This window comes from Cebus imitator, unplaced genomic scaffold, assembly GCF_001604975.1.
Source record: "Cebus imitator isolate Cc_AM_T3 unplaced genomic scaffold, Cebus_imitator-1.0 Scaffold206, whole genome shotgun sequence".
Taxonomy (NCBI): Eukaryota; Metazoa; Chordata; class Mammalia; order Primates; family Cebidae; genus Cebus; species Cebus imitator.
Window position 1 is genome coordinate 508,692 of NW_016107521.1, and position 26,094 is coordinate 534,785.

General features: G+C 38.8%; 1 protein-coding gene across 4 annotated transcripts in view; it reads right to left on the reverse strand.

Annotated features, from left to right (window-relative positions):
* DDX58 (DExD/H-box helicase 58) overlaps window positions 1-26,094 on the reverse strand; it is a 71,629-nt gene that overhangs the window by 36,153 nt on the left and 9,382 nt on the right. The window contains exons 2-10 of one of the 4 annotated variants that reach the window (XM_017548314.2): window positions 20,984-21,118; window positions 14,402-14,583; window positions 13,308-13,455; window positions 12,579-12,698; window positions 10,701-10,808; window positions 10,148-10,301; window positions 9,361-9,619; window positions 8,886-9,048; window positions 6,339-6,443 (exon numbers count right to left, since the gene is read on the reverse strand). In XM_017548314.2, coding sequence (XP_017403803.1) covers window positions 6,339-6,443; window positions 8,886-9,048; window positions 9,361-9,619; window positions 10,148-10,301; window positions 10,701-10,808; window positions 12,579-12,698; window positions 13,308-13,455; window positions 14,402-14,583; window positions 20,984-21,118 — 1,374 coding nt within the window. Of the gene's footprint in view, window positions 1-6,338; window positions 6,444-8,885; window positions 9,049-9,360; window positions 9,620-10,147; window positions 10,302-10,700; window positions 10,809-12,578; window positions 12,699-13,307; window positions 13,469-14,401; window positions 14,584-18,894; window positions 19,330-20,983; window positions 21,119-26,094 lie in introns of those variants that run through there. The other 3 variants (XM_017548316.2, XM_037745619.1, XM_037745618.1) reach the window with 3 other exon arrangements.

Consider the following 26,094-nt stretch of genomic DNA (forward strand, 5'->3'; position numbering starts at 1 on the left):
GAGAATGTAGACACAACATACCAGAATCTCTGGGACACATTTAAAGCAGTCTCTAGAGGAAAATATATAGCAATAAGTGCCCACATGAGAAGCAAGGAGACATCTAAAACTGACACCCTATCATCAAAATTGAAAGAGCTAGAGGAGCAAGATTAAAAAAAAAACTCAAAACCTAGCAGAAGACAAGAAACAACTAAGATCAGAGGAGAACTGAAGGAGATAGAGACACAAAAAACGCTTCAAAAATATCAATAAATCCAGGAGCTGGTTTTTTGAAAAGATCAACAAAATAGACCACCAGTCACATTAATAAAAAAGAATGGAGAGAATAACCAAATCGATGCAATAAAAAACGATAACAGGGATATCACCACAGATTCCACAGAAATTCAAACCATCATCAGAGATTATTACAAACAACTCTATGCACATAGACCAGTAAACCTGGAAGAAACGGATAAATTCTTGGACACTTGCCTCCTCCCAAGCCTAAACGAGGAAGAAATCGAAAACCCTAATCAGACCAACAACAAGGTCTGAAGTTGAGGCAGCAATTAAGAGCCTACCACCCAAAAAAAGCCCAGGTCCAGATGGGTTCACAGCCGAATTCTACCAGACATACAAAGAGGAGCTGGTACCATTCCTTCTGAAACTATTCCAAATAATCCAAAAAGAGAGAATCCTTCCCAAATCATTTTATGACACCAACATCATCCTGATTCCAAAACCCAGCAGAGACTCAACAAGAAATGAAAACTTCAGGCCAATATCCATGATGAACATAGATGCAAAAATCTTCAATAAAATACTGGCAAGCCAATTGCAACAGCACATCAAAAAGCTTATCCACCATGATCGAGTAGGCTTCATCCCCGGGATGCAAGGCTGGTTCAACATACACAAGTCTATGAACGTAATTCACCACATAAACAGAACCAAGACAAAAACCACATGATTATCTCAATTGATGCAGAGAAGGCCTTTGACAAAATTCAACAGCCCTTTACGCTAAAAATCCTCAATAAATTAGGTATTGACGGAACGTATCTCAAAATAATAAAAGCTATTTACGACAAACCAACAGCCAATATCATACTGAATGGGCAAAAACTAGAAGCATTCCCCTTGAAATCTGGCACTAGACAAGGATGCCCTTTCTCACTACTGCTATTCAATATAGTACTGGAAGTTCTAGCCAGAGCAATCAGGCAAGAAAAAGAAATAAAGGGTATTAAAATAGGAAAGGGGGAAGTCAAATTGTCTCTATTTGCAGAAGACATGATTGTATATCTAGAAGACCCCATTGTCTCAGCCCAAAATCTCCTGAAACTGATAAGCAATTTCAGCAAAGTCTCAAGATACAAAATCAATGTGCAAAAATCACAAGCATTCCTATACACCAATAACAGACATAAAGAGAGCCAAATCAAGAACGAACTGCCATTCACAATTGCTACAAAGAAAATAAAATACCTAGGAATACAACAAGGAACGTAAAGGACCTCTTCAAGGAGAACTACAAACCACTGCTCAACAAAATAAGAGAGGACAGAAACAGATGGGAAAACATTCCATGTTCATGGTTAGAAAGAATAAATATCGTGAAATGGTCATACTGCCCAAAGTAATTTATAGATTCAATGCTATCCCCATCAAGCTATCAATGAGCTTCTTCAAAGAACTGGAAAAAGCATCTTAAGCTTCATATGGAACCAAAAGAGAGCCCACATAGCCAAGTCAATTCTAAGCAAAAAGAACAAAGCGGGAGGCATCACACTACCGGACTTCAAACTATACTACAAGGCTACAGTAATCAAAACAGCATGGTACTGGCACCAAAACAGAGATATAGGCCAATGGAACAGAACAGAGGCCTCAGAGGCAACACAACTTATCTACAGCCATCTGATCTTTGACAAACCAGACAAAAACAAGCAATGGGGAAAAGATTCCCTGTTCAATAAATGGTGTGGGAAAACTGGCTAGCTATGTGCAGAAAGCAGAAACTGTATTCCTTCCTGACACCTTACACTAAAATTAACTCCAAATGGATCAAAGACTTAAACATAAGGCCTAACACCATAAAAACCCTAGAAGAAAATCTAGGCAAAACCATTCAGGACATAGGCGTAGGCAAGGACTTCATGACCAAAACACCAAAAGCATTGGCAACAAAAGCCAAAATAGACAAATGGGACCTAATCAAACTCCACAGCTTCTGCACAGCAAAAGAAACAGTCATTAGAGTGAATCGGCAACCAGCAGAATGGGAAAAAATTTTTGCAGTCTACCCATCTGACAACGGGCTGATATCCAGAATTTACAAAGAACTGAAACAGATTTACAAGAAAAAAACTAACAAGCCCATTCAAAAGTGGGCGAAGGATATGAACAGACGCTTTACAAAAGAAGACATACATGAAGCCAACAAACATATGAAAAAATGCTCATCATCACTGGTCATTAGAGAAATGCAAATCAAAACAACATTGAGATACCATCTCACACCAGTTCGAATGGCAATCATTAAAAAATCTAGAGACAACAGATGCTGGAGAGGATGTGGAGAAATAGGAACACTTTTACACTGTTGGTGGGAGTGTAAATTAGGCCAACCATTGTGGAAGACAGTGTGGCGATTCTTCAAGGACCTAGAAATAGAAATTCCATTTGACCCAGCAATCCCATTACTGGGTATATATCCAAAGGATTATAAATCGTTCTACTATAAGGACACATGCATACGAATGTTCATTGCAGCACTGTTTACAATAGCAAAGACCTGGAACCAACCCAAATGCCCATCGATGATAGACTGGACAGGGAAAATGTGGCACATATATACTATGGAATATTATGCAGCCATCAAAAAGGATGAGTTTGTGTCCTTTGTAGGGACATGGATGCACCTGGAAACCATCATTCTCAGCAAACTGACACAAGAGCAGAAAATCAAACACCGCATGTTCTCACTCATAGGCAGGTGTTGAACAATGAGAACACATGGACACAGGGAGGGGAGAACTACGCACAGGCGTCTGTTGGGGGGAAATAGAGGAGAGACAGTGGGGGGTGGGGTGTCGGGGAGAGATAGTATGGGGAGAAATGCCAGATATAGGTGAAGGGGAGAAGGCAGAAAATCACACTGCCATGTGTGTACCTATGCAACTATCTTGCATATTCTTCAAATGTACCCCAAAACCTAAAATGCAATAAAAAAAAGAACAAAGAAAAAAAAAATAGTGAGATGGGATACACTTTAAAAAATCATATTGTCAAACCCTAAATTTATAAAGAAGAAAGAAAATGAAAGAGAATAAATTTAACTATATAAAGATTAAAAGCAAAACTTTTATAAACAAAGAAAACTGAAACTATATTTACAACATAATGACACAGAGTTACTAACATCTTTAAAATATAAACAACTGCTCCCAAATTTTATAGGAAATAGGCAAATGTACCAATAAAATAGATTTAAAATATTGGCAGCAGTTTGATATTTGTTAAAAGAAGACGGTTTAGTAAATAAAGGTGCATCCAATTCATAGATTATTATTCACACTGAAAATTGTGGTTGAAAGAATGATGAAAAACGTTGGAATATTAATTATAATAAAAACATTTTTTAACTAAAAAAAAAAATTGAAAAGTGAGTAAAAATAACAGGTTTCAAGAGCTTCATCAGAAAAGAATACATTAAAGCAAGAGATTGGCTGGCACCATGGCTCAAGCCTGTAATCCCAGCACTTTGGGAGGCTGAAGTGGGCAGATCATAAGGTCAAGAGATCAAGACCATGCTGGCCAACATGGTGAAACCCTGTCTCTACTAAAAATACACAACTTAGCTGGGCATGGTGGCTCATGCCTGTAGTCCCAGCTACTCGGGAGGCTGAGGTAGGAGAACTGCTTGAACCCAGGAGGCAGAAGCTGAAGTGGGCTAAGATTGCACCATTGCACTCCAGCCTGTGACAGTGATACTCTGTCTCATTGATTGATTGATTGATTGATTGATAGACAGATAGATAAATAGATAGATAGATAGAAGATTTAGAACTCAGCACAGCCTATGTTCTGCTTTGCTGTGAACTTGGGCCTCCTGTTCTCCAGAGCAGCATTCACAGGGCCAAGAATAGAATAGGCCCTCAAAAGACACTTATGGATGCATCTGTCTGTGTGCATCTCCTAGGCTAAGCCTCACTTGCTTGGTTCACAGCTGGAGCATCTGCTGTGTTCCAGGCTCTGTGCAAGGTGCTGGGGATAAAAAGGCGATGAGGGTATGGCTGTGTTCTCAAGAAGCTGAGTCTGTAAGTTACTCTGGCATCAGTTCCCCAGGCTCCTCATGAAGAACACAGTACAAAAAAAGTCATAAGCAAGTGCTACATTTCTGGGTTAAATTCTTCCCCTCACTCATTTATTTTCAGTAATAGGAACAATGGAGGCTACCCAAACAAGTGGTACTGACACGCTTCTTTCCAAGATGCAGCTATAACAAGGTGGCCAGCAGTAGAGATGATGAGCCAAGAAACACTGATTGAACGTGGGTAGGTGTCAAAATAGCCTAAGCAATTTAGAAATGAGCAACTAACTGGAATTGGACTGGCAAAAAGGTGGAGGCAGGGTACCACCTGAGGTAGGAGGAGTAAGAAAATAGAAACTCATGTGACTCCATCGCCATCTCTCCATCCTTCTGCTACTTCCCCAATTCAGAACACATCAGTGTGCCACTGGATAACATGACAACCTCCAAACTGGTCTCCCTTCCTCTTGCCTTGTTCCTTCCAACCCATTCTCCACCCAGCAGTTAGAGGGAGCTTGCAAAATTACAAATGAGAAATGGTTCTACCCCATTGCTTAAAAGCCTTGAGTGGATTCCTGCAGCCAAAGTCCTGCCCCAGCTCACAGGCTCCTCCCCATGATCTAGCCTCTGTTTGCTTTTGCTTCTCATTTCTGGCCACTCTCACTTCTGCATTTGACAAGACTAATGGAAGTCCCCATACTCTTTCTAGCCTCCCAGCCATTGCATATGCTATTCCCTCTGCCTGAAACACCCCTTATCACCCCACCATACCAGCTGCTTTATTACTACTACTCATCTAATTTTGGCTTTACCATTAGACTAGAAATGCCTTGAAGGCAGGGGCTGTGTCTTAGGGTTCGTGCTGTATTCCCATCACCTAGCACATTCCTTAGCACTAAATGAATAAACATATGCATGAACACATTCAGGGAACTGCTAAATCAAAGGATTCAGGTAGGGAAGGAGTAGGATAACACTGGAAAGATACATAGAACCTGGTAGTTCAGGCAGAGCTCAGACTGCAGGTTAGAGGTGTGAAGATTATCCTGTAGGCAAAGGGTTTTTAAGCAGGACAGTGACATGATAAAATGTGTTCATGAAGATGAAGACTAGTTCACGAGGGACTGAATGGCAGAGAGTGTTCAGGGAAGCAAAACCAGCTAGAAGGCTGTTAGAATAGTTAGAATAGAAATTAAACTGTGAATGAAAAGGGAAGAGAAAAGCAAAATAAGTGTGAGAGAAAGAGAGATAGCACGAGGTGTCTTACAGACATCACATTCAACATCTCTAAAACTCAAAACTCACTTTGTACCTGCCAAGACTGCCTCTAGTCCTGGAACTGGGACCACCCACTGGCATTCCTACAGGTGCCTAAGCCAGAAGCCTAAGAAGAAAACAGCCCTTCCTGCCCCTCCCTCAGCCCCACCCAAATCTGGTTAGCCATCCAGTCCTAACATTCCCAGTTGGAAGCATCTCACATGTCTCCTTCCTTCTCCAGTCCATCTCTACTGGACTTCTGTTTGGTTCTGCTCATTTACTGATATCTTTATTACATCACTAATCAGTTTTAAATTATCATTTCTTTCCCATTGTTTTTAGAATAAAATTCCAAGCCAGGCCCTCACTGTCTTCCCCTGACCCATCTCTACCCGTACTCCTTTAGTGCTGGGAAATGTGCTAGGTGATCAGCCCAAGGTGTGAATCCGAGCCAGCAAAGGAATCGTGGCTTCATTCAGGTAAATAGAAAACTCAGGAGGGAAAGCTGATTTAGAAGGTCAAGAAGGCAATGAACTGACTTAAGTATGGTTATTTTTCAGGTGCGTGTGTCCAGATGAACTTACTTTTGATTTAAAAAGGAAAAAAACAGAGAGAGAATAAGGAGGACATATAACGCTTCTAAATAACATATAATTAAGGAAGACAATCTCTGGATATGGTCTTGACATATTCGGAACTACGGTGAATGTAAAAAGACCATAGTGAACAATATATGGCTATTCCCAAATAGAGAAAACACAAAATATGAGATTTATCTTACCGAAGTCTTTGCAGATTCTCTTTGCCAGACTCTCTGTCTCCCTCATCAGCTGAGCTATGATGCATTTAAATTTGTCGCTAACCCGTGATTCCACTTTCCTGAAAACTAGAGACATAAAAAATAAAAAAGAGAGTGAGTATATTTTCAGGAAGGACAGACTGTAGTTCAAAGTAGATATTTCTCAAACCTTTCTCTGCCTTTGTTAAATCCTCTGAAAAGCCTGAGGTTCCAGGCCCACTGGCAGGTGGTCTAGATATAACAAATGCTCAAAAACCTTACAATGGCTCTCTCTGTTGCTTCCTGTACTGATTGTAACATCTGTCTTTTTTTTTTTTTTGAGACAGAGTCTCGCTCTGTTGCCTAGCCTGGAGCACAGTGGCACAATCTCACTCACTGCAGCCTCTGCCTCCCGGGTTCAAATGATTCTTCTGCCTCAGTCTCCTGAATAGCTGGGATTACAGGTACGCACCACCACACCCAGGTAATTTTTGTATTTTTAGTAGAGACGGGGTTTCACCATACTGGCCAGGATGATCTCGAACTCCTGACTTTGTGATCCACCCACCTCAGCCTCACAAAGTGCTGGTATTACAGATGTGAGCCACCACATCTGGCCTAACCAGCTTCTTACTGTGGCTGTCCTGTAACCTCTTCTCTGATGAGGCTGGCATCTTTCACGTCTCCTTAAGTGTCACAATCTAATCCCATCTCTGTGCTTTGATATTCTCCCTCCCCACACAGCCTCCAGTGGTATTCACGCTGATCCTACCATTTATCAGTGTATTATTTCAGCCTAATTATTAATTGCCTACTATGTGCCATGCTTTGTTTATAAACAGTTGAAAGTACACATTCCATGCTTGATAGAGGGCTGTGATCTTAGAGGAGGGGAATATACATGGCTAACTAACTACAGCAGAGTTCTGTAACAGAAGTACATGCAAAGTGTGGCTGGGCACAGTGGCTCACACTTGTAATCCCACCACTTTGGGAGGCCAAGGAGGGTGGATCATTTGAGGTCAGGAGTTCAAGACCAGCCTGGCTGGCCAACATGGCAAAATCCCATCTCTACTAAAAAATACAAAAAATTAGCTGGGCGTAGTGGCACATGCTTGTAATTCCAGCTACTCACAACGCTGAGGCAGGAGAATCATTTGAACCCAGGAGGTGGAGGTTGCAGCAGTGAACCAAGATCATACACTCCAGCCTAGGCAACACTGCGAGACTCTGTCTCAAAAAAAAAAGTAGTAGTAGGACATGAAAAGTGTCACAAAACACAGACAAATACCTAATTCTTCCAGAGAAGTCACAGTTGTAGAATAAATACAGGAAGAAGAAAGAAAAAAGCAAGAGTAGTCATCTATATTCCATCACGACTTGGCAAAGAAAAAGAAAAAAAAAGAGCAGTGATGTACAAAGGAAGCACAGACAAAAGCTTGGAGAGAGAAAGCACAGGGCATGTTTAAGGAGCCCAGAGGAATGCAACGTGATTGGGTTTATCAATGTTTGGAGGCAATGAAGCTCAGAGGGCAGGAGGAAGAGGATTATAAAGAAATTCATATGTGACCCTGAAAAGTTGGGATTGGGTACACCACACTCCTTACAAGCAGCTTTCGAAAAGCAGTTTACCTACAACACTCCCTATTTCATGTGGATTTGTTCTACCTCAGACATAGTCACATACTACTCAGAGGGCAAGAGTATAATCCTATATATTTTCTGTACCCCTCTCTTCTTTGCAGGGTTAGTATAATAATAACATCAATCAACAGTTGTTAGTCTTATTAAAAGTTCATATCCAGCCGGGCGTGGTGGCTCACATCTGTAATCCCAGCACTTTGGGAGGCTGAAGCAGGTGGATCACCTGAGGTCAGGAGTTCGAAACCATCCTGGCCAACATGGTGAAACCCTGTCTCTACTAAAATACAAAAATTAGCCAGGCTCAGTGGTAGGTGCCTGTAATCCCAGCTACTTGGGAGGCTGAGGCAGGAGAATCACTTGAACCCAAGAGGCGGAGGTTGCAGTGAACTGAGACACGCCACTGCACTCCAGGCTGGGTGACAGAGCAAGACCTCATCTCAAAAAAAAAAAAAAAAAAGAAAGAAAAATCATATCTGATCTTTTGAGGAGGGATATCATGAATTCAGGTCATTCCATTTCAACTAAAATGATCAAATACATATTCAAACAGTGATGACCACATGGGCACAGACCACGGGAAATGGCTAAGCCCAGCTCTTGGCTATCTGATGCCTAAATTCTCTCATCGTCTCTTTTGCATCGCTAGTACCTTTATAAGAGGTTTTTGGAACCAAAGAGGAAGAATGTTTGCTCTCTACAGGCCACTTCTGAGGTTCATCCATTGCTTGGGAAGAGAGCTCAGTTAGAGAGAGAGGCTAAAAATGTGACTATTACTCAAGTTCAGAGTTAAATATTTTCTACTAAACAGAGAAAGAGTCAAAGTTCAGTGTTCGTCTAGATGGCTCTGAACTACTGCTAGCAGAGAGTAACCTAATCTCAAAGGGCTTGTTCCTGGATCCAACTTACACTTCTGGGGCTTATAAACAACCTGCTCCAGTTCCTCCAGGTTGTCTTGGACTGTTGCTATCACTGACGCATCAAGAGAAGCACACAGTTTGCAGATATAATCCAAAGCTTCACCTGTGTCTTTGGCATCCCCAACACCAACCGAGGCAGTCAGCCCTATGACCTGTAAGAAGCATTCCAAATCATTAGATGTCTGAGAAATAGCACAATGTTTCCACAACTCCTCATATAACTCTTTTCTGCTGGAGCAGAGCTTCTGTTTTTGTTTTTTCTGACACATAGCATATGGTACATGGAGGCATATAATGCGCATTCACTAAGTGAACAAATGAATAAACGAGCCAAAATTAAAAATGAGTTGTATAATATGGACTTAGGACCTGAGAAGGACATCTTCAATGTGGCCACAAGAGTAAGAAATAAAAGTTAGGAAGATTATAGCTTTTCTGAAGAATTCCTCTGACTTTGGAGATACCTGGGGCAGTGGGCCTGAAGATCCTCCAAGTTTCTGATCTAGATAATTGAACATGATCATATTGTATGGATGTTGTTTACTAGTGTTGTGGCATTCATCAAATATCATCAAAGTAAAGATGGACAGTGATGGAATCGTTCCATTTTTAAGGTTGTTCACAAGAATCTGTGGAGTTAAAACGATGATGTCGTTGTTCTCAACAATCTGTTTCACTGGGACATTCTCAGCTGTTGCTCCAGAAATGCCTGTAACTCTATACCTGAAATGACAGAAATTCCATATTACCAACCACAATGTGAATAAGGAACCATGAAGATGAAATGCTAGATCAGAACATCAACTGATTAAGTTCTCCCTGAGTCCAAAAGGAGTATAGCTGTAGGCAAGTCCTTAGCACATAGTACTGTAAGTGCTTAGCCTGATCAATAAATCCAAGCTAGTTGTAATTTATAGTAGTATATATTAAGTCACTAAGAGAGAAAAGAAAACTTAAAAGAGTAATATCGAATAAAGTATAAAATCACTAAAGAAGTTAAATGTGCCACTTACACATCACATTTATCCCTGAGGTCATTTATTCCCCCATACAAGGGCAAACCAGGGGAGTTGAAGATTTCTGGCACATATAACAAAAAAGACTTGAATCCATGAATGAATTATATCCTGATTATATAAAAGCTGAATCTAATATAAATTTTTTTAATCATTGTTTTTCAAAAATAAAACAGAAATCACATCAATTACATGAAGCTGCAGAAAAAGAAGTTGAACCAACTATTATACCTACCCAAGTCTTTCAAAGTATTCTGAGAATACAGATTTCTGCTGTTCATACACTGGGATCTGATTAGCAAAAAAGACAACTTTCCCCTTTTGTCCTTGTGGGAATTTTTTAAGATGATGTTCACATATAAGGAGTGCAACAAAGGTTTTTCCACAACCTTTTAACATGTAAGGAAAAAAGAAAACATGTAATTCACATGATATTAGATATTTCTCCAGAAAGACATTTATTTTTTGCTCTTCTAATACCACAGATCTGACTAATTGATAATTCAGATGGGTTAACAATTACGGAATTTACACTATGACTAAAAAATATCAAGCTACTCCCTAGATAGCATGCAAACAGCCAGAACCCAAAAGCAAGCTAACAGAGGGCACTTTTCTTTACCTTCTCATGTCCCATAAAATACATTAGGATTATGTTATTAGGACAGTTTTTTCAAAAGACACATGGAACAAGGAAAAAACTGAAACTTGCTCATTCTGTCCCAGTATTCAATAAAAGATAAAAAAGGAAACAAACAAAACTATATAAGTAATGGCAATTGGCTTACCTGTAGGAGCACATATTATTGTGTTTTTTCCTTTCTTGGCAGGCACAGCAAGCTCTAATTGGTAACTTCTTGTTTTAAATGGGCTGTACAAGTCTGTATCAGACACTTCTGGAATACAAAAGAAACAAAATTACCAAATAGCTCCTGCTCTGAGGAATCAGGGAAATAGCCACAGTCTAAAGTCCACAAATTCTGACTCCAGCAAGAAGAGCCTCATTGGAGACAGTTTAGAATCCTTTCCTTGTTAACCATTCTAGCTTTTCCACTAATCTGAAGTACAAAATTCTCTCAGTGACAAAGTATTGATGGTAAGAATGAAAAAAAAAAAAAAAAACATGAATTATTTTTTACAATCATGGAAGCCTAACAAAGAGAAACCACAGCAAGAATTGCCCAATTCTGGGTAAGACGGGTTGTCCATTTGTTAAGGGCAGTGCTGTATGGAACAAAGCAACAAATCCTTCCAAGATCTTTGAAGAAATCCAAACTGTTACCAAAGCAATTTCTTAAGTAGCAATAATACTTTGTTCTTCTTCAGGTTCTCAAACGGCATTTTCCCTCAATACAACCAGAAGCTTTAAAAAATAATCAAAGGCTTTATCTCAGTAACAGGTAAACATATAAAATGTTAAAGCTAGCAAAGACTTTGGAAATTGTCTACTGAGTCTAGCCTACCCGTTTTAGAGAAAGGGAAAATTTCTAAAAAGTTAAGTGAATTACCCTCACAGAAAAGACATCTAAGGCCCAGGCACGCTGGCTCATGCCTGTAATCCCAGCACTTTGGGAGGCCAAGGTGGACAGATCACTTGAGGTCAGGAGTTAGAGACCAGCTTGGCTGACATGGTGAAACCCCATCTCTACTAAATATGCAAAATTAGCCAGTTGTGGTGACACACGCCCATGGTCCCAGCTACTTGGGAGGCTGAGGCAGGAGAATCGCTTGAACCCAGGAGGCCGAGGTTGCAGTGAGCTGAGATTGCGCTACTGCACTCCAGCCTAGGCGACAGAGTGAGACTCCATCTCAAAAACAAACAAAAAAAGATGTAAGAATCTTCACATCAGAAAATTTAAAGCAATGCATATTCATTGACTTTATTCTGTTTTTTCTTTGTTTTTGTTTTTTTCCAGGGTAACAGATTTTATTCTGGAATGACCAAAAAAAAAAAAAAAAAAAAAGACACTTGTAACATCCAGTTGCAGAAGTAATCTGCACATTTGATTTCTATGGAGTTATCCTAATATCATTTTTCTTCTAACACTGCTCATTATTAAACCTAATTTCTTTCCTGATGCTCTTTTATAAATAACTCTTTATTATGGCATAGTATGCAACTTTCTGGTCTCATAAAACTGCCAAGAAAATATACTTCAAGAAGATAAGGGGCCCTCACAGGGCCACAGCTAACTTATACAGAGCCTTTGTGTACATGAGAAAAAGGAGCGGCACACTAACTTCATCAACTTGCAAGGCAGCCCTGGTATCCTTAAAAGAAATTGAGCAAGTGGCTCAGAAAAAGAAGACTTTCTAAAGTCTTTCTTTAGAAAGACTAGAAAGCAAGACTGATTTGGGAATTCATAGACATTGCGTTTTGGTGAAGACTCTATGTGCACTTCCAATGTAGTCACACACATACTTTCTTAGTGGTAAAAGAAGAAAAAAGATAGTAAAAGAAGAAAAGAAATATAGTGGAAGAAGAACTAGAAGGAGAGAATGGCATTCTAAAGACAGAAAAGGTATCTATTGTAATATAAATTATCTTTTCCAACTTTCTTTACAAACCTTTTCACAAGGCTGTGACTTCTCGTATCGCAAAACATGTCCCCACACCAAATACCAGAAGAGCACCATTGTGGAAAAGAACAAACAATGTGGGATACCTGAAGGCAGACATGAATTCTCACTAAGGTTCTGGCATTCTGGATCTTCTTGGTAGAAAATCTGTATGTCAGAAGTTTCCATCTTCTCCTCAAGATCTTCTGTTTCCACATCTTTTATACCTTTTTAAGACCAAAAAAGTCTTAGAATCTTAATATAATCTGCTTATAGTTTTGATGGTGAAAGCTCCACATAAAAGTCATAACACTAAGATTTTTAACTTCTATTAAAATATCTCACAACCACTCCCCTTCACCTTTTAAAATAGTTAAATAAATCATTTTAAGTTTAAAATCTCAATTTAGAGTTTACCTCCAATGTAATTTACAGCTATATTGCTCAAAGTGTGGAACGTATTGCCTTACTGAATCAGAATCCACATTTTAACCAGACCTCGGAGGGATTCATAAGCATCAAAAAAAAAAAAAAAAAAAAAAAAGAGGGGCATGATTTAGCAGACATTCGTGTCTTCCATTTCTGACTGACTCTTGACCCAAGAAATCAGATGTGTATTTATACAGACAGAAGCCTAGGAAAGCTAAGACTAGACATTCAGATGTTTATCAAACTCAGCCTTTGAAACTGCCTCCCTCCCAGAATTGAGCTTCCTGCTGGTCTCGCACTAGAGCTGTAGGTCTGGCTGAGGGGAAAACGCCTCTGACGGAATGTAAAAGACCAGCTGGAATGAGCGAAGCCCTAAGTAGCGATGTGAGGAGGGCACGGTGTCTTACCTTTCTCTATAATCCACAGCTCACTGAACTGGTTCCTTTCTTTTTCCAAAGCAAATTTTAAAGTTTTGGGCCAGTTCTCCTTGTCTGATCTGAGAAGGCATTCCACCAATTTCTCTGCACCTGCCATCATTCCCTTAGTGGAGCAAATCTAAGCAAGGCAACTGTAGTTTATTGATCAATTATCCCAAAAGCTTTCCCTTTATCAGTTTTTACCAAAGAAATGTCAGTTCATCAGTTCATGTACTATCTGATTTAAAGCCATTGAACATTATGGTTCAGTGGGTCATATTCATGACCATTTTTGCCCTATCCAATAGTCTTTTAAGATACCTTTTCCTTCATCCTTGTCCTTTACACATGACAAGCCTTCTCATCACTATGTCAAACCTTGTCACTATGTCAAGCCAAGCTTTCTCATTGCCTCCAAGATCCTCATCAACAATATTAGGAAAATAATCATTTGACGACCATTCCCAACATGAATATATTGGCATATAGCAATATTTGGAAACACATAACAAAATATTTACAAATTTTTTTCAGGGTAGAGAAATTTGTGTGACTTTTATTATTAATCATAACTAAGGCGTATTGTACACGTACTCTGTGCAAGGCATATATGAGTACTTTACATATATTATCTCATTTAACCTTACAAAAATACCATATTAATAAGGCACATTATTTACATTTTACACACAAAGAAACAGATATTCAGAGATGCTAAGTAACTTGCCCAAGATCATACCACTAGTAAGTGGTTGAGCTAAGATTCTAACAAAATTCCTGTGTCCAGAGTCTAAACACTTAACTGCTAGAGTCTGTAGTCTTTTCTCATTTGCTCAACTGCTCAATTTAAATTAGCATAAAATACTGTTCACAGACTATGGTGATGTTAACTGAAAATACAGCAAACTTCAAGAAAATCTTTGTGACATAAAAATTACTCAGTTCACATTAAAAGTACTAGTCTAGTATTAGTCTATGAGTACTTTTGTGGGTTTCAGTGATCTTTCTCAGGTCTAAAACAGTATGGAAAATAGAAGTCCCATGTTATAATTATTTCCCCAATTTAAGTATTTATATTAACTTACCTGTGTAATTTCTTCACACTCCTGATTAATTAAACATTCAGATAGATCAGGAAGGATATCTGTTGGAATAATTCTACTTTTAAATTCTGGTTGTAAACGTTTTAAAAGTAATCTATACTCCTCCAACTTTTCAATTTTTTGGAAATCCCAACTTTCAATGGCTTCATAAAGTCCAGAATAACCTGAAAAGAAAGAAAAAAAGTGGACTTTCATGAAACCAACTGAAAAATACTTCCAGATTAGTATCACAGAAATCACATTTGAATATATGGTGGTAGAATTCAAGAAATATCTATAAATTACCCCCAATTGTCATTGATTTTTCAAAAAGAAAACACTGTTCATTTTAGTCACCGAACACTTGAGGTCTTCTAGCAATGTTTATTATCTATTGGGAAAAAGTACTAACAACAACTATGAAGTCTTACATTTTGATCTTAGTATAAAATCTTTCTTCTAAAGTACCCCATGAACTTCACCTACAATCTCTGATTTGTCTTTACAAAGTCAGATTCAACAGGTTTGTTATCGTATCTTCTCAGTGGAAAGCAGTAAAGAAGGCAAAAAGAGATAGAAATCTTAATTCCTGCCCCCAAGGAACTTTCCTTCTAATTTTTCTAAGTTAATATTAAGTAAATGGGAAATTTACCTAATATTATTCTATCTGCCTTTAAAAGATATTTATTTAAAAATCATATTTAGAAAGTTCAGAGGAAAATACTAATGGCCAACAAACATACACAAGATGTTCAACCTCACTCTTTTGTTAAATTGTGTAAAAAACAGATTAAACATTTACCATCTTAACTATCTTTAAATGTACACTTCAGTCGTGTTTAATTCATTTTGTTATAAAACAGAAATTCACACCTTTTTCACCTTGCAAATCTAAAACTCTATAAAACAACTACATTTTCTCCCCTCCCCTTGCTCCTGTTTACCACCACTCTGTTTCTATGAATCTGACTACTTTAGATAATTTATATAGGTAGCAAAATACACTATTTGTCTTTTTGTGACTGGCTTACTTCACTCAGCACAATGCCCTTAAGGTATGTTCATTTTGCAACATGTGTCAGGATTTCCTTGTTTTTCAAGGCGTTCAGCCTTGAAAATAATTTTCCATTGTATGTGTATATCACATTTTTGTTGATCCATTCATCCACAGATGGACATTTGAGTTGCTTCTACCTTGTAGTCTATCATGAATAATGCTATCAACACAGATGTGCAAATATCTCAAGACCCTGCTTTCAATTCTTTTGGAAATACACCAGAAACAGAATTGCTGGATCATATGTTGATACATATTTTCAATTTTTTTGAGGGACTGTCATACTGTTTTCCATAGCTGTTATACCATTTGACATTCCTACCAATCAGGCACAGGGTTCCAATTTCTTCACATCCTCACCAATAAACATTATTTTCTAGATAGAAGCCATTTTAATTGGGGTGAGATGATATCACATTGCGGCTTTGAATTTCTCCGATGATTAGTGATGTTGAATATCTTTCCATATACTCATTAGCCATTTGTATACCATATTTGAATAAATGTCTATTCAAATACTTTGCCTTTCTTTTTTTCTTTTTTTGAGATGGAGTCTCACTCTGTCACCCAGGCTGAAGTGCAGTGGCATGATCTCGGCTCACTGCAACCTCTGCCTCCTGGGTTCAAGCAATTCTCACGTCTCAGCCTCCTGAGTAGCTAGGACTACAGGCATGTGCCACCACGTCCGGCTAATTTTTGTATTTTTAGTAGAGAAGGGGTTTCACCATGTTGGCCAGGCTGGTCTTGAACTCCTGACCTCAGATGATCCACCTGCCTCAGCCTCCCAAAGTGCTGGAATTACAGGCATGCACCCAGCCCCTCTGCCTGTTTTTTAATTTGATTTTTTGTTGTTGAGTTGTAATAGTTCTTGATATAGTCTACATATTAACCCTTTATCGGGTACATGAATTGCAAACATTTTCTCTCATTCCATAGGTTGACTTTTCACCCTATTATGTCCTTGATGCATGTAAGTTTCATATAGTCTCATTTGTCTATTTTTGCTTTTATTGCCTATGCTTCTGGTATCATGTCCAAGAAATCACTGCCAAGTCCAATGTCATGATGTTTTTCCCCTATGCTTTCTTCTAGGAGTTTTATACTGTCAGTCTTATATTTAGGTCTTTAATGCATTTTGAGTTTATTTTTGTATATAGCATGTGATGGTTAATTTTATGTGTCAACTTGACTGTGCCAAGGGATGCCCAGATAGCTGGTAAAATATTTTTGGGTATGTCTGTGAGGGTGTTTTCAGAACAGATTAGCATTTGAATCAGACTGAGTAAAAAAAAATTCACCCTCACTGATGTGTGTAGATATCATCCAATCCATTGAAGACTAAAAGAGAACAAAAAGGCAGAAGAAGGGCAAATTCTCTCTTTTCTTGAGCTCATCCTTTTTCTTGCCCTTGGACGTCAGAGGTCCTGGTTCTCAGGACTACAGACTCTGAATTACACCAACTACTCTTCTGATTATCTAGATTGCAGACAGCAAATCATGAGACATCTCAGCCTCCATAATCATGTGAGCCAATTCCAAAAATATATATACATACATGTAAGTAACAATGTATATAAATAGCTCATCATATATACACACACATAAAAATATCCTATTGGTTCTGTTTCTGTGGAGAACTGTAAATACATGGTTTAAGTGTCAAAATCCATTCTTTTGCATATGGATATCCGGTTTTCTCAACACTTGCTGAAGAGATTGTCCTTTCTCCATTGAGAGGTCTTGGCATCTTTGACCATGATATACTTCAGGATTTATTTCTGGGTGCTCTTTTGGCCTATGTGTCTGTCTTTATACCAATGCCACATCAGTTTGATTGCTATAGCTTTGTAATGTGTTTTGAAATCAGGAGGGGTGAGGTCTCCTGGTTTATTCCTCGTTATCAAAATTTTGCCTATTCAGGATGCCTTGAGATTCTCTATAAATCTTGGATAATTTTTTCTATTTCTACCAAAAAATGTTAATGGGATTTTAATAGGGATTGCATTGAATCTATAGCTCAATTTTGGAAGTATAAGCATCTTAAGTCTTCCAGTTCATGAATGCAGATGTCTTTCCATTTATTTGTGTCATTTTTCATTCTTTCAGCAATGTTTCTGTAGGTTTCAAGGTATGAGTTCTTATCTCCTTGGTTAGGTTTCTATTTTAATCTTTTTGATGCTATTATAAAATGGAATTGTTACCTTAATTTTCTCTTTGGATTATTTGTTAGTATATAGACATGTGACTACTTCTGGTGTCAATTTTGTGTGTCCTGAAATTTTTCTGAATTAGTTTTAATAGTTTTTTCTAAAATCGTTAGGGTTTTCTACGTATAAGATTCTGCCATCTGCAAACAGATTGTTTTACTTCTTTATTTTCCTTGCCTAACTGCTCCAGCTAGGACTTTCAATGCTAAAACTTATTCAATTTTTAAAATAAAAATTAAAAGTACTATTTTTACCTAACAGGTTGGTAAGGATTAAAATGACTTATAATGTCCAGATTAATTATATCCCCAAAGTGGAGAAACAGTGCTTTCTCTGAAGAGAAACAGAAACCAGCCCTTTGGAAACACCTGCTCCATTGCTGATTTCAACCAATCCCTAACTTCTCCTCCCTTCTGCAGTTTCAATACAACAACCAACCAACATTTCTTCCTAAGAGACCACAAACCATGGAGTGGGTCTCGTCAGTCTATGGAGGATGTGCAGTGAGGATTTTCATGTCCTCTGCTTCACCTTCTGATATCAGAGGGCCAAAAACTCCACCCTTGGATCAGGCTAACACTTCCAGTTTTTGAACATGGGTCCCACGGAAAGGCATGAAGCTCAACTGTGCAGGTGCGTGCTTCTGCTTTCATATTCATGACTCCTCCTGTAGCTTACTGAATATTTGGTCACCCCATTCAGCATAAGCCTGTTTTACTCCTCCTACCCTCAAAGTGCCTATTTCTGGCTTCTGGCTGGAGGCTGCATTTCCCAGCCTGTCAAAATGGCCACTATGCAGGCTGCACAGCCCTTTATGAAAAATAAAGCTTTCCTTTCCAAATTTTTGAACTTCATGATTCTTCTGTTGATAGAACACACCATAGCTTTGAAAACAGAAATTTTAAAAGTATGTAATATTTGATGCATGCACCAGAATATTTGTAACATATATAAGAACGTAACAAGAAAATGAACATATGTGAACCTACTACCCAACTTAAGAGCTACCATATTCCAATATTTGTATGTGCCTTATCTTTCTAACCCCTTTGTCTCCCTGTCAATCACTGCTTCCCTGTATTTAATAAATCAATGCCTTGATTTTTTTTATACTTGCATATATTTGATTCCCTAAGCAGTATGTTAAGTTTAGCTTTTTGGGGCTTTATAAATATTATATCCTATGACATAAGTTTCTCTTAAAAATTCAACATTACATTTCTAAGACTCACCTGAGTTGTCATCTATAGATGCGTTCATACCTTTTCATTATAGTTTAATGGACCATGTTTAACTATTATAAAACTTATGTATCCATTCTCGTCTTAAAAGACATCAGGGTAATTTCCAGTTTTGTTTGCTTGCTTTTGTTACTGAAGTTATACTATGAACACTCTTATAAGCATATTCTGGAATACATGTATAAGGTCTTCTAGGGCACAAACTTAAGAGTGAAACTTTTGGATAGAAAGATATATGAGAGTTGAACTCTACGAGGTAATATCAAGTTATTTTTCAAAATAGTTGTATCAATTTACACTCCATATAGTGATATTTAAGATTTCCAGCTGGGCGTGGTGGCTCACACCTGTAATCCCAGCATTTTGGTAGGCCAAGGCAGGTGGGTGAGGTGGATTACCAGAGGTCAGGAATTCGAGGCCAACCTGACCAACATGGTGAAACCCCATCTCTACTAAAAATACAAAAATTAGCCAGGCACAGTGGTGGGCACTTGTATTCCCAGCTACTGAGGAGGCTGAGACATGAGAATAGCTTGAATCCGAAAGGTGGAGGCTGCAGTAAGCCAAGATTGCACCACCGCGCTTCACCCTGGGTGACGGAGCAAGACAACGTCTGAAAAAAAAAAATTTCCATTAAATATCTTCTTTAAGACTTAACACCGTTGGACTTCTTAAGTTTTGCTATCTAGTAGTTATAAAATGTTATCTCACTGTGTTCCTAATCTACAATGTCCAAATTCCTAACTGGGGTGAGAATCTTCTCATACATTTATTCACTTTTCATGCTTCACATTCATTGAAATGTTTGTCCAAATTTTTTGCTGTTTGTTTTCTTTCTTTTTCCACTTGATTTCAAGATTTTTTTAATATATTCTAGATACTAATCCTTTGGTGATTATACGTTTTGCAAATATCTTCTCCCAGAGTTTGTGATTTGTTTTTTTTTACTTTCTTTATAGTGCTTTTGATAAACATGAGGTAAGAATACAAATTTATTTATTTGTATCCACATGGGCATAAAAGTTAGGGTGTTTTAAATATGGGGGTCTCCCTATGTTGCCCAGGCTGAAGTGCAGCAGTGCCATCATAGCTCGCTGCAGCCTCAAACTCTTGGACTCAAGCAGTCCTCCTGCCTCAGCCTCCTGAGTAGCTGGGACTATAGGCATACACCACCACGTCCAGCTTAAGTTTGTTTGATTTTCAATGTTATTCTGTTTATAAATGCTATTTTTTGAATAGCCCCTTCTTTCCCAGTAATCCTTCTTTCCCAGTGATATCTAATATGTCAGGTTTCGATAAAGATATGGGTCTAATTAAAGGGTCTCTACTCTATTTCAATGGTCAGTTTGTTAATGCCAGAATGAACATTACACTTTCTCGATGCCTGTAGCTTTCTAATAAATGCTGACATGTAGAAAGAAAAGCCCAGTCCACTAAATTTGTCTTCTTTAGGGGTGTCTTGCCTATTCTTGGGTCATAATTCTTCCACAGACATTGTAGAATCAACTTGCCACACTCATTGAAAAAGTATGTAGGATTTTTATTAGAATTTATTGAATATACAGATTAATGTAGGGAGAACTGACATTTTTATATCAAGTCTCCTCCTTTATGTGCATGGATATGTATTTCTATTTAGGACTTATTTAATGTCTTTCAATAACATTTTATCATTTTCTCCATTCAGACTTTATACATCTTTTGTTAGACTTATTCCTAAACACATTACAATTATTATAAATGATACTTCATTGCAGATTACATTTTTTGTTTGCTTTCAGTGGGCAGAAATGCAGCTAATTTTTGCATACTGGCCTTATATCCAAATAATCTTGCTAACTCTTCCACTAGCGACAGTAATATCTCTGCAGATGCTTGTGGATGTTTCAGGTAGACAATTATGTCATCTGCCTAAAAATCGTTTTTACACTGCCTCAGACTTGGTATAGTTCATGCCTCTTAGTGGCACAAGTGGATACTTCAAAGTGGATACTACAAAATTAATAGCTTTTCACTTTTACAGCATTGTCAAGCAGCAAAGTAATATACTCTGATTTGTGATTTTTAAAAATGAACTAACCTGCGTGGTCTAGAGCATCCAAAAAGCCACGGAACCAGCCTTCCTCCTGGAGGTCCAACAGGATCTTGAGAAAAAGTGTGGCGGCCTCCATTGGGCCCTTGTTGTTTTTCTCAGCCTGAATGTACTGCACCTCTTCTACAAATAGAAGCAAAAATGACACATCAAACTGCAGAACCATTCATCATTAGAAGAAAAACCAGAAGAGGATCACCAGGCCTTTCCAAATAGGGACAGGAATTGTAACAAATTACAGCATTGGAAGAATCTTTAGAAAAGCAGCAAAACCTCTGCCCAGGCTCAATACACTCATTCTTCACCAATCCACTTTTCCCATCCTCTCTGAAAACTTCTAGTTTGGTATGGAGGGCTGAGCACACACTCTAGAAAAGGGGTTTCTTGAAGATGTGTAAAAAAGTCTCCCTGCAACAAAAGAGAAATCATGGTGGCCTCAGACTAACCTCCTGCCTCAGCCTCCCAAAGTACTGGGGTTACAGGTGTAAGCCACTGCACCCAGCCTCTACCAAAAAAAATTTTTTTAATTAGTTGGGTGTGGTGGCTCACATCTGTGGTCTCAGCTACTTAGGAGGCTGAGGTGGGAGGATCACTGAACCAAGGAGTTCAGGGTTCCAGTAAGCTATGATGGCAACACTGCACTCCAGTCTGGGCAACAGAGTGAAAACTTGTCTTGAAATAGGACAAGGAAGGAAGGAAGAGATACTTTCATGGTCTTTTTGGGAGAAAACTATCAACTTGATAGTGCTTCATTCTAACTTTGTACACTAACTTCATGCCTGGGAAGTAGTGACAAAAACACTATCTTGGTATGACCTAATATTTCATAATTTTTTTTCCATTGCTGATGGAATGCAAATTCCAAGAAAGTAAGCTAGTTGCCAGGCTGGTGAACCACCATATTCTCATAGAAGAGGATATGGCACATAATAGGCACTAAACAAAGGTATGCTGAATGAAGGAAGGAAGAGAAGAAGGAATACCTTATACTCTTGCTCTACTTAAAGGAATCTCTGCCAAGGTCTCTGTCTTGACAACAATACAATCAACCCTTTCAGCCAGATATGACAGCTCACGCTTGTAATCCCAGCACTTTGGGAGGCTGAGGTGGGTAATCACCTGAGGTAAGGAGTTTACGACCAGCCTGACCAAAGTGCTGAAACCCCATCTCTACTAAAAGTACAAAATTAGTTGGGCATGGTAGCCATGCCAGTAATCCTAGCTACTTGGGAGGCAGAGGCAGGAGAATTGCTTGAACCCAGGAGGCGGAGGTTGCAGTGAGCCGAGATTGGGCCATTGCACTCCAGCCTGGGCAACAAGAGCAAAACTGTCTCCAAAAAAAAAAAATCAACCCTTTCAAATAACAAAATTCGACGACTTTTTTGAGTGTGAATCCATTACTACTATCTAATTTTAGTACATTTTCGTTAATGTAAAAAGAAAACCTACATCCATTAGCAGTCATTCCCCACTCTCCCTCTCCTTAGCATCAGGCAAACGCTAATCAAATTGAGTGTTCGTGGATTTGCCTATTCTAGACATTTCATATTAATGGAATCATATTATACGTAGTATTTGTGTCTAGCCTAACTTTGCATAATGTTTTTAAGGTTTAACCATGTAGCATGTTATTATTCATTTCTTTTTATTGCCAAGTAATAACCCATTGTATGGACACACCACATTTTGTTTATCCACTCAACAGTTAGTGTATATTTGTGTCCACATTTTGGCTATTACAAATAGACATGCTTTGAACATTCATGAACAATTTTATGTGAAGATGTATATATTCATTTCTCTTGAGTATATGCATAGATGTGAGATTTCTAGTTCATATGGTAACTCCATTTTTAACATTGTAGGAAATTGTCAAACCATTTTCCAAAGAAGCTGCACCATCTTACATTCCCACCAGTAATCTAAGAGGATTCCAATTTCCACACATCCTGGCCAATACTTATCTTTTTCATTTTAGCCTTCTGTATTAGTTTCCCATGGCTGCAATAACACATTAGCACAAACCAGGTGATTTAAAGAACAGACGTTTATTCTCTCTGTTCTCAGAGGCCAGAACTGTGAATCGCGGTGACAGCAGTCATGCTTCCTCTGAAGGCTCTAGGGGAGAATGTGTTCCTTGCCCTTCCAGTTTCCGGTGGCTGCTGGCATTCCTTGGCTTGTGACCACACTCCCGCCACCTCTGCCTTCTGTTTCTCTGGCTTGTGGCCACATCACTCCGACCTCTGCCTATGTTTTCACATGGCATTCTCTTTGTCTCTCCTTGTCTTCACATGGCTGTTTTCTTAAAGGAACACCAGTCATACTGATCTAAAGGCCTGCCCTACTCTAGTATGACCTCATTTTAACTAATTTCCTCTGTAAAGATATAATCTCCAAAGAAATCACATTCTGAAGTACTGGGGATTAGGACTTTACCGTATCTTTTGGGTGGGGGAACACAATTCAACCCATGGCAGCAACCTATCTGATCACCTATCCTAGCTTCCCTGGACCCACAATCCTACTGTATTCCAGAGTCAGTTCATCTGTTCCTAAGCCCAGTCCTTACAGCTGTCCTTTTGTTCCCAGGCCTCCCTGCTGCTTGAGCTTCACTTTGGCATGTTACCAGCCATTACAGATACTCCATGTGGAGATGCAAATTTATTTCAGCCACAGCTACCACCTTCCCACATAAACTGCCTTGCGGTATCCTGGGCAGTTCAGATTTACTTTGCATGTGGTCAGGCCCATCCTTCTGCTACCTGGCCTGAACATCCATAGTAGTGACAGTTTCCTCGAAAGCACCAACAGGCACAGAAAACGTCATCTTTGGCAGTATTTCCCACTGTCTTTGCTGTCCTGGGGTCCACTGTGATGCCAACCTCAGCTTCTCAAGGTAGAACTGCTTGATCCCTTCTCTACTTTCTCAGTCTCTTTAGAGGTCTCTGACTAAAGCATTTACACTGTGTAGTATATAGTAACTGTGGGCCTGTCTTCTACCTGAGACTGTGACTTAGAACATTTGTCTTGTAATCATCGGCACAGTACCTGGCTCATGCATGTGTCCAAAAAGTGCTACTAAAGGAATGGATACTCGGAATACTGTGCACCTGGTGCCTCTCCAGAATCATGGCTGGCCTTTGACTCCAAAGGGATATTATAAAAGATCTGAGGCCGAGCGCAGTGGCTCACCTCTACTCCCAGCAATTTGGGAGGCTGAGGCAGGTGGATCTCTTGAGATCAGGAGTTCAAGACCAGCCTGGCCAACATGGTGAAACCCCGTCTCTACTAAAAATACAAAAATTAGCTCACCATGGTGGCAGGCACCTGTAATCCCAGCTACTCAGAAGGCTGAGGCAGGAGAATCACTTGAACCAAGGAGGCAGAGGTTGCTGTGAGCCAAGATTGTACCACTGCACTCCAGCCTGGACAAAAGAGCAAGACTCCATCAAAAAAAAAAGTCTGAAGCCCACACCAAGGTCTGCCTTGAAACATCCTAGACAACCTGTGAGTAAGAAAAGCCCTGAAGCTTCCAGGGAACCACACAAGTTCTCCAGGAGAAACACAGCTTCAATCCTCCTTTTCCAAGACGTAACTAGTGTCAGTAATCACAATGTTTGATTGCAGACAGCATTACAGTAAATGAGATGCTGGATACGGGCATGGGGAGAGTGTGGATAAGCTCCTTTTGCTTTCCACTGATGGCAAAAAAAATATGAGTCAAAAGTTGTATAATCCAGCCATAATACTCATTAGTATCTCTGGTCTCTGACTGATAAAATATACTTGTCATGGCCAGGCACAGTGGTTCATGCCTGTAATACCAGCACTTTGGGAGGCCGAGGTGGATAGATCATTTGAGGCCAGGTGTTCGAGACCAACCTGGCCAACATGGTGAAACCCTTTCTCTACTAAAAATACAAAAGTTAGCCAGGCGTGGTAGCTGGCGCCTGTAATCCCAGCTACTCAGTAGGCTGAGGCAGGAGAATCACTTGAATCCAGGAGGTAGAGGCTGCCGTGAGCTGAGAGCTGAGATCCCACCACTACACACCATCCTGGCAACAGAACGAGACTGTCTCAAAAACATATGTAGGTATGTGTATATGAATGTATGTATGTGTGTGTAATGCATATATATGTGTCACACACATATATATATGCCACAATTAAAGTTAACCGATAGAATCTAGAGCTTCCAAAGCAGCCTAGAAAAAAAATAAGGAATAGAGAAAAACTATCAATCTAACAGAAAAAGGAGTTGAACCCAAAAAGCATGTGGATAGAGATGCATGTTCTAAAGTAAAATGGCATAAACAAGAAAAATGTAAGTCAACTTCATAACAATAGTTGCCTCTGCAGAGGAAACCAAAAGACGACCTCAAAGGTATCTTTAACATTAAAAATTAAGATGTTCTTCAGCGTACTTTTTTTTTAACTTACTTTCTGGTATTTTTATTGTTATTGCACTCTATAAATTAGCATGGGGAGATCTGACATTTTTACAAACCTATAGTCCCCATGCAGAAACTTAGGCTGTCTCCTCCTCACTCAAATTAGAGCCAGACTTCTCTTCAGGGACTTCATAGTTTTCTTTATATCACTTCAGCATTTTGTTGTTAAATGCTATCTTCTATTTTCTGTTACCACAATAAATTAGATTTTATATTTATGTTTTTCAAATAAAATTTGTTTTTCTGCTTATAAAAATGATTACGAAATGTAAACATTTCAAGCACCATTTGAAAAGTATAAAGAAGTAAAAGTCCACCCAAATCGCATCACACAGAATAAATCATATGTAATATCCTCTGGAAACCATCCTTCTAGGAACTCATTATATGTATAAATATATAGTTTTAAATAAATAAGATCCAACAATCTGCTCTTTTCCATTCAAGGGATTAGAGATGTTGTTTCCTATCAATAGATATGTATCTACATTAACTTTTGGTGGCTACATGGTTTTATGTCTCATAAATGTACTATAATTTAATGTATTCCTTGTTAATAGGTAACTAAAATATGTTTAGTGTAGACTCATCTATGTCTGTACCTGCTTTACCAACTTCTCCCTGGAATAAGTTCTCAGAAGTATAATT